The sequence below is a fragment of the Mustela erminea genome, chromosome 18 (genome assembly GCF_009829155.1).
Source record: "Mustela erminea isolate mMusErm1 chromosome 18, mMusErm1.Pri, whole genome shotgun sequence".
NCBI classification, from domain to species: domain Eukaryota; kingdom Metazoa; phylum Chordata; class Mammalia; order Carnivora; family Mustelidae; genus Mustela; species Mustela erminea.
This window is the reverse complement of record NC_045631.1, coordinates 43,200,212-43,208,513: the sequence shown is the minus strand read 5'-3', so window position 1 is coordinate 43,208,513 and position 8,302 is coordinate 43,200,212. Positions and strand designations below refer to the sequence as shown.

At 58.2% G+C, this 8,302-nt stretch overlaps 1 protein-coding gene across 1 annotated transcript; it reads left to right on the top strand.

The window, feature by feature from the left end:
• Positions 1-1,301: 1,301 nt before the first annotated feature.
• PPY (pancreatic polypeptide) lies at positions 1,302-2,086 on the top strand. Its single transcript, XM_032321770.1, has 3 exons — positions 1,302-1,492; positions 1,715-1,786; positions 1,940-2,086. Exons 1-3 carry the CDS (start codon positions 1,302-1,304, stop codon positions 1,962-1,964), a joined length of 288 nt encoding a protein of 95 aa, XP_032177661.1. The 3' UTR covers positions 1,965-2,086.
• Positions 2,087-8,302: the final 6,216 nt, after the last annotated feature.

The following is an 8,302-nucleotide window of genomic DNA, read 5'->3' as shown; positions in this document are numbered from 1 at the left end:
CTGCACCCCACACACCAGCCGGGTCTCTCTGTGCCTGGGTCCCCACTCCTTCCTCCATTGCCTAGTTACCTAAGGCATCTCCCCCCGCCCCCCCCCCCCCCAGCTTCCCTGTTCCCACTTCGTTCTAGTCACAACCTGGAAAGGAAGTCCTGACTCTCCATCCTGGAGTCTGGAGTCCCAGCCTTGATCTTATGATTCCCGTTAATCCCTGGGAGGCAGGAGGGGCTTTTCTGAGGCCTTTTCAGTCATTCTGAGGTCCTAGACCCCCATTCTTCTTAAACCAAGCCTCCTTTGGTGCCCAAAGGTGGTTGGGGGCCCACAGGAGAACTTCTGTGGCCCACTTTTACCTGTTATGCTGCATCCCTGTCCCCCTCCTGGCCCTGGCCCCAGGGCTGGTGCTGTGGATACCAGGGAGACGGTGGAAGGGGGGGGGTGAGGCTTCGGAGTGAGAGAGGCTGACAGGAGGCGGGGACTCTGGGGGGCTGAGGACTATAAAGGGGCACGGGGGAGGGCAGGGACACCCATCTGGCCCTCAGGACTCAAGGTAAATGGTCCTAGTCTGGAGAGCACTGGGAGGCCAGGCTCTGGGGAGTCCTTGGGACTAGGGGCCTGGGGTGGGGGAAGGAGCTTTGCAAAGCAGGGAGGTGGTATTGGGAGGTCTGGGGTCCTGCTTGGGTCCGGCTCTACGTCTGGATAGATGGATGACCCTGGCAGAGCAGTCTGTGGACTAGAAGACTGAAGACGTGTGTGGGGAAGTGCGTGGTGGCCGTTCACACAAATGTGACCGTGGCCTTGTGAGTGGCAGAGTCCGAGGGTGCGCCTGTGCCTATCGGCTGAGGGCAATGCAGGCAACAGTGTCTTCTCCAGGACCTGTCCCTGAATCCCGGCGGCAGTTGCAGGGGGGCAGACCCGCAGGTCCTGGTTTTCTGTCCTTTGTCTCACAAGTTCATTCTGTGCGCTCCCACCCCGTTGGTGAGCTGGAGCACGTCTTCACCCCACCCCGAATCCGAGTCCTCAGGGCCACCAGGCCCTGGACATCATGAGTCCTGGCTCTCCTGTCCCAGATCCCCACCTTCTCTGCTATGTTTTTGATTTTGCCGAAGGCCTGGGTGCAGACTTGGCTGCCGAGCGGCTCGGGCTCATGACCCGGGCTGTCCGCGCTCTCCAGGGCACATCTGGGAGGACCAAGTAGCCCTTTGCTCAGCCCCTTCGTTCCCAGGCTTGGAGAAATGGGTGATGGGCGAAGGGGCTGGGCAGATGGGCTCCGTTCTGCCTCCACCTTCCCTCTCCCCACTCCTCAGATGCCTGCTGCCCGCCGCTGCCTCTCCCTGCTGCTCCTGTCTGCCTGTGCGGCTCTGTTGCTGCGGCCGCGGCTTGGGGCCCGCGCAGCCCCGCTGGAGCCAGTGTACCCCGGGGACAATGCCACACCAGAGCAGATGGCCCAGTACGCAGCTGAGCTCCGCAGATACATCAACATGCTGACCAGGCCCAGGTGCGTGCGAGGGTGGGTGGGAGGGAGAGATCCCAGTCCCTGCAGCTGTGGGCCATGACCCCAGCCCCTTCCATGCTCCTGGGAAAGCAGACCTCCTCTACTGACTAGGCCTGGAGCCCCAGGAGCCTTGGGGGAGAGGCAGGGGGTGTGCAAGGGTGGGTATGAGGCAGGTGAGCTGGCGTGTGGGCACGGGACTTGCCCCAGCTGCCTCTCCCCTCCCAGGTATGGGAAAAGAGACAGAGAAGAAACCCTGGACATCCTGGAGTGGGGCCCCCCCCATGCTGCTGGCCCCAGGTGGGTTTGCTCCCCTGCTCTGTGTGCCTAGATCCCTGGGGCTGAAATGGGTGTGTGGGGAGGGGAGAACAGAGGTCCCAGGGCTGCCCTGGGGTCTCCAGAGGGTGCGAGGACTGTCCCCTCCCGCTGCCATGTTCTGCCCTCTCCTCACAGGGACCTCAGCCCGATGGACTTGTGATGCCACCTCCTGCCTTCTTTGACTCCAAGAGCAATGCTGGCCCATCTCCCCTCTTGGCACCCCTGGCAATGGCCAAAGCTTGCTCCCTGCCCCCACACAGACTAAATAAAGCAAATCAAAGTCAGAGCTTCTCTGCGTGTCTCTGTGGACCCCTGGTGGGGGCAGGCGTGGGCCACATGCTCCGGAGAGACAGAGAGATGGGGGCGAGGAGGGAGGCACAGGAGGGAAAGGAGGGTACTGTCAGGCATCCAGAAGGCCTTCGGGGTATGTAGGATCAGCAGGGCCATTCAGCTCAAGCTCTCGGGCTCCACAGAGGGGCAGGCCCAGAGGGAGGTAGGGGCTCCTCCACGGCCATTCAGCGGGTCAGTGAGGTTTGACTCTTCCCATTTCAGCACTTCTAGATCTTTCTGATCAACAGCTTGAGGATAGCCCTGCCCCAAAGGCACCCCCAGCAATGCTTTCCGACACCTAGGCACCAGGCCAAGTATGAATGTATACTGAAGTGTCCTTGGCATGGAGCCAGGGGCAACGACGCAGCCCGGAGGAATGACTGGTGGCCCCAAGTCACCAGCTGCCCTCCTCCGGGCAGATCAGAGATGGCTCACTGCGCATGTTCAGTAGAAGCACGGCCAGCGCAGGGGAACTGTGACGGGGCGGGGCTTGAGGCCGGGGTCCTGTGCAGACTGTTGGGAAAAGGAGCCTACTGTGTGCCAGGAGCAGGCAACCCTCCCAACCACCCAGTGAGGGAGATACTGTGTTCTTCCGTCTGCAGAGGCCGAGGCTCGGGGAGGAGCCACAGCTTGTCCCAGGCCTGGCACAGGCAGCAAGCTAGTTTAGGCCCACAGCACCCGCTGTAGAATTGGAGGAACTCGGCTCTGAGCCCAGGGTCTGCCCCGCTCTGTCTGTGTGTCTGTCTGTGCACTACCACCTCTCCGAGACTCACATTCCTCATCTGTAAAGAGGGAAGGATGATAGGGTTGCAGTGAGCGAGACAAGAAATAACACGCATTAAACACTGAGCGTGCGGGGCGTCTGGTGGCCTGGTTGGTTAAGCCTCCGACTCCTGATTTTAGCTCAGGTGGTGATGGCAGGGTCCTGGGACCCAGCACCATGTGGGGTGTCTGGCTCCACACTCAGGGCGAGAGTCTGGTTGACATTCTCTCTCTCTGCTCCTCCCCCCCAATCACACACACACTCTCTACAATAAACATGTACAAATTTAAAAAACAAAAACAAAACAAAACCAAACAACCCGGTGTTCGCAGCTGGAGGAAGCAAAAGCTCTGAGAATCCCTTGAACAATTCCTCTTTCACAAGTGAACCCGTGGATGTCCTATTATGATCTCTGTGTGGGCCGATATCCTCTAGCATCGATTGCTGGAAATCCGAATTTCAGTCAAATCGATGCAATTACTTTTAAAAAAGAAACAAGGAAAGAAACACTGAGCATGGTCCGTTGACCCACGTGAAGGCCCAGGAAATGGGAATTTCTCAGGGGCAGACTGCTCACCCCCCCCAGCCAGCTGTCGCCATGATGCCTGCTAGAAAGAGCAGCCAAGGGGCTCCAGGATGGGGCTCTGGAAGGCAAACTTTCCAGGACTACAAGGAAGCATCTTTGAAGAACCAGGAACTTAGAGAGAACGGCTCCTGAGAGGTACTGGAGGCCTGGGGGGTAGGAGCTGCAGGCAGGGAGAGTGGAACCAGGCCCTAAAAGGCACAGGGCTAGAGAGGATGCAACCTTACCAGGCAAATGCACGGGCTCAGGGCAATTCTCAAACCCAAGGGAGTGGCTGGGCGGGGGGCCCTGTTTCAGCAGAACAAAGTTTGAGTTTGGATGATGGAGGTGGAAGTCCCAGAATTTTCTCTGGCCGCTAAGGGGAGGGGATAGGCTCTGAGTAGGGAGAGAGGTAGACACTTCCCAGGGCAAGAGTTAGGGTCCTGCTCAGGACATACTCGCGTGTGAGAGGTGGCTCTCAAGAGGTGCCTGTCTCCCTGCCCCCCTGCCCACCTTCTGAGGGTCACCAGCCCCTCTGCCCCTCTGAGAGTGCCCCCCTCACACCCAGCTTCTCAGGGACAGGCCTCAGTGGGGCTCATTGCCAGATGGGCCGAGAGGGTCCTCGGGTCAAAGCAGGACTTCTTTACCCTGAGGGGCAGGCAGAGGCCCTCCTGCTCGTTCCTGGGCCCACACGGGACATCCGGGCTAGACTCAGAGCTGCTCTGCTCTGTGGAGAAACTCGAGCCGGAGGGCATCCTGGTTGAAGCCCCTCCTTTGAGGTTGCTGGGACCTGCTCCTTTCCCCTCTGCTGGCCCCCTAGTTAGAGCCACCCCTCCCCAGGGGTGATCGTGGGGAAGTAGGGCGCAGGTGGATGGGCTGCAGGGAGGAAGTAAGACAGACCTGCAGGGGTTGTCTTCTTCTCTCGCAGTAAGAACTCCAGGGCCCTCTCTCCCCTTGAAGGACGCGACCCCTCCTGCCTAGGCCCACGGAAGTCACCAAGCAGTAGAGCTGTTTCTCTTTATTGTTGGGCGGGGGGGCGATGAAGGAGGTGGGTAGGTAGGAGTCAAGGCTCCTCTCAGAATACAAAGGGGGTCGCTGGGCCAGGAGACTTGAGTCAGGCATCTGAGGTCAGGGCCCTGCCTGGAGAAGGAAGTCCTTGGGAGCGCCCACCCTCCGGGGGGGGCTTCCTCTAGTTCCTCTCGTTCCAGCTCAAAGTGCCCCCCGTTCTGTGGCTCTGGATCAGTGACTGCCTGCCCAGGCTCTCCTACCTGGGGCCCTGGGAGGAGGGCGGCGGTTGGGGTTTCCCGGTGCTCTGTTGGGGGGGTTTCCCGGTGTTTGCTGGTGGGGTTTTTGTGGCGTTCGCGGCTTTCTTGGGGTTTTTAACATTTTTCGATTTCTTGGTGTCCTTAGACTTCAAGCTGGGGAACACGTCTTTGCACAGATCATGGGGCAGGGAGGGCGGTGGGTGGGGTGCCCGGTGATGTCCCCTTCCTCCCCCATCCCCCTGCGCGTTCTCCCTCTCTCCCTCCCTCCCTCTCGCTCCCCCCCACCCGCCCACCTGCTGCTGAAGAGCTTCTCTAGGTACTTGTTGAAGTGGGCGAAGTTGGCCATCCAGTCGGCCGCGCGGGGCGCGGGGGTCTCCGGCTCTTGCAGCTCCTCCCCCAGGGCTCCCCGGGGCGGTGCCAGCAGCAGCACTAGGCACACCAGGGCCAGTGCGCACGCGCAGCGCAGAGCCGGCGCCTGGGGAGGGGGTGGGGAAGCAGACGGAGTCGCCGGGTGTCACGTGACGGCCCGCCGCGGACCCGGGGCTGAATGGACTCAGCTAAGCGTCTACCTGCGGGACGCACGCAGGTGTGCGAGGCCGGACGGGACATCCCGGTGCCCAGGCCGAAAGATGCGCCCCTGGCCGTGCGCCGTGACGCACCCACGCACGAAGCCCCGGGTATACGGCGTGGTGGGGATGGACCGGGAGACACACTCTCGGTTGGACCCACGGGGGCTGCGTGGAGCCACCGGTCAGCTCTCTAACCTCATCGACCTCTTCCGCTACTCCTTGCTCACCCCACTCCAGCCTCGCCCGCCTCCTCGCTGTTGCTCCTGCTGTTCTCTTGCCTGGAAGACTTCCTCCAGATATCCAGATATCCTCCAGGACCACCTTCCTCACCTCCTCCAGGCATCAGCTCAAACGCCACTTCCTAAATGGGTCCTACCCTGACCCCTACTTAGAACTGCAGCCCAGCCCTTGATCTGGTGCCTTCCCCTTATGTGTCACCTTCTAACTAATATATTCTATGCTTGTTAAAAATTGTCATCTCTCCCAAGAGGCACGTTCCTCTTCCCCCATTTGTGAGCACCATCACAGCTGGACTCTGCCTATTTTGCTCACTGATTTGCACAAACGTCTGGAGCAGTGCCCGACACTTCGCAGGTGCTCCATTCCATTTTAAATGAAGGACTAACACAGCTGCATAGGGGAATGCCAGCCCAGGGATCCCCATGTGCGCACTCAGCTGCGCACGGAGAATTTTATGCTGATTTTACGCAGGCGCATCCCGTGATTCATATACTCTGATGCCTGTACATGTGATCCACACCCTCCAGAGCTCCTGGACCCTCAACTCTCTCTTGACCAGGAAAGCCCCTCACCCCCACCACCCAAAGCAGGGACAGGAAACCCCCGCAGCTGTCCGCCATCAGATTGGCAGAGGGAGCGACCCTGGTCTCACTCATTCGTGCCCTTAATGCCCCGGGGAGGGGACCTCGGTGGCAGCCTCCATCCCCAAGCTCCTGGAGAGCAGAACTGACAGGGGTCCCAAACTCAGCCATGAGACATTACCATGGTGCTGGGTGGGCGCAGAGCAGCACAGCAGAAGGGTATTTTACATGGACCGCAGAGGCCCTTTATAAACCTTCAGCTCCATGCCCCCTTTCCCACAAAGGCTCCACACCCAGCTTGGCCACCTCCTGCCCCTGTGTCATCACCTGGGAGTTGGGAACAGGGAGAAAGTGGGGGTGGAAGCACACGAGCTGCCGGCTGTCCTGATCTGGGCACAGTTCGAGCCGGGGGCCCAGAGGTGTGGGTGGCAGAGGCAGGAAGCCCTGGGGAGTCAGGGTCACCTTTTGCCTCAAGTCTATAGATTCCCAGGGAGGAACAGTCTCTGGGGTTGAGAGGGGACTCTGGTTTGCCCAGGGACTGTTTTTGGGGTAGGGAGGGGGCTAGGCTGAGAGATGAGGTACCCCTTCCCTCCTAGCTGGGGGCTCAGCACCCCTACTCCTGGCTTCCAGGCCTGAATACAGGGTCATGGGTGAGGCTAAGCTTTCTGCCTTACGACTGCAGGCCCTACTGCTCATTCTGGAGATTTTCGCTGCCTGCCTAGCTACTTTGGAGACCCTGATGGGAGACGTGCAGAGCTTTCTCAAGTGTGGTGGGTTTCATGTGCCTGAATGATGAACTCAGAGCTTGGGCTGCTTCAGGTTACAGCGCCTTGGCTCTGTGTGGCCGTTACGGCCCCACTCTACCTGCTGGACATTGCTGCTTCCCTGTGGCAACGCTGTAAAATGTGGACTGATGCTTTTTACGCCAATGCCCACATCGCCAGAAGGGACACAGTAGGAAGAGCAGGGGCTTCTGGATAGGATTCCTGACTTTATCACTTCCTGGCTGTGTGACCTTGTGTGACCTTGATTAAGGGAACTTATCTTTCCTGAGCCTCCTCATCCGCATCTGTGAAATGGAGCTGATCCCATCTATAGCCTTAGGACTGTCCTGAGGATCCAGTGAGATGCTGTTGCTGAAGCCCTTGGACAGCTCCTGCCACAAGGTAATTGACATAGGTGAGCCCCTCCACTCAAGATGCACCCTTTCCCCCCACTCACACTTCTCCTTAGGAGAACGGGTGAGAAACTCATTGTCAATGTCACCGAAGTTTACAGGATGGCTCAGCAGCCCTGTAAGACAGTACTGCATTCCCAAGGAGCCAAGGCTCTCAAGAAAGAGAAATGAGATTCCCACGCTAAAATTCCATCATAGAAGTTGGGAGGCAAGAACTAGGTGTCAGTTTACCCCAGATCCCAACAAACGGGCTATTTTTTATTTCACTTAGGCACAAGCCCAACATTGATGACCCCATTTCTGAAAGAGCTCCAACGATGTGTCCTCCTGTAGCCTGTGAGGACCCAAGCTGCCCTTATAAACCCCGGGGCTTTTCCACAAGGCACTGAAGGCTCTCAGTCACTCACCCTTCTGGATTCACGCACATGTTCCAAGAATGGTCAAGTTCTGAGAGATGTGCATCTACCCACCTTTCTGGCCTAGAAGAAGAGAAAAAACTTGATGGGTTGAGCAGGTTGGGGAAGGAGGCATGAAGCACTCAATATTATTATCACAATAAAATCACAATCACAAAGGACTATCACAATCATAATAGCCCCGTGGAGCATAGAGTTATATACCAATAACTGATAATCACTGCCATTGCTTAGTGCCAGGTGCTGGGAGAAGCACTCTCCCAGCATTGCACTGTCTCTAGTTTTTTTTTTTTTTTAAAGATTTTATTTATTTATTTGAAAGAGAGAGATCACTAGTAGATGCAGAGGCAGGCAGAGAGGGAGGGGGAAGCAGGCTCCCCGCTGAGCAGAGAGCCCATGTGGGACTCGATCTCAGGACCCCGAGATCATGACCCGAGCCGAAGGCAGCGGCTTAACCCACTGAGCCACCCAGGTGCCCCCACTGTCTCTAGTTTTAATGACACCTGCAGGCATTAGCTCTTTTGCATTTGAGGAAACAGGCTCAGAGAAGTTAGGAGACAATCCAAGGCCAGTGGGGCTGAGATTCAAGCTCAGG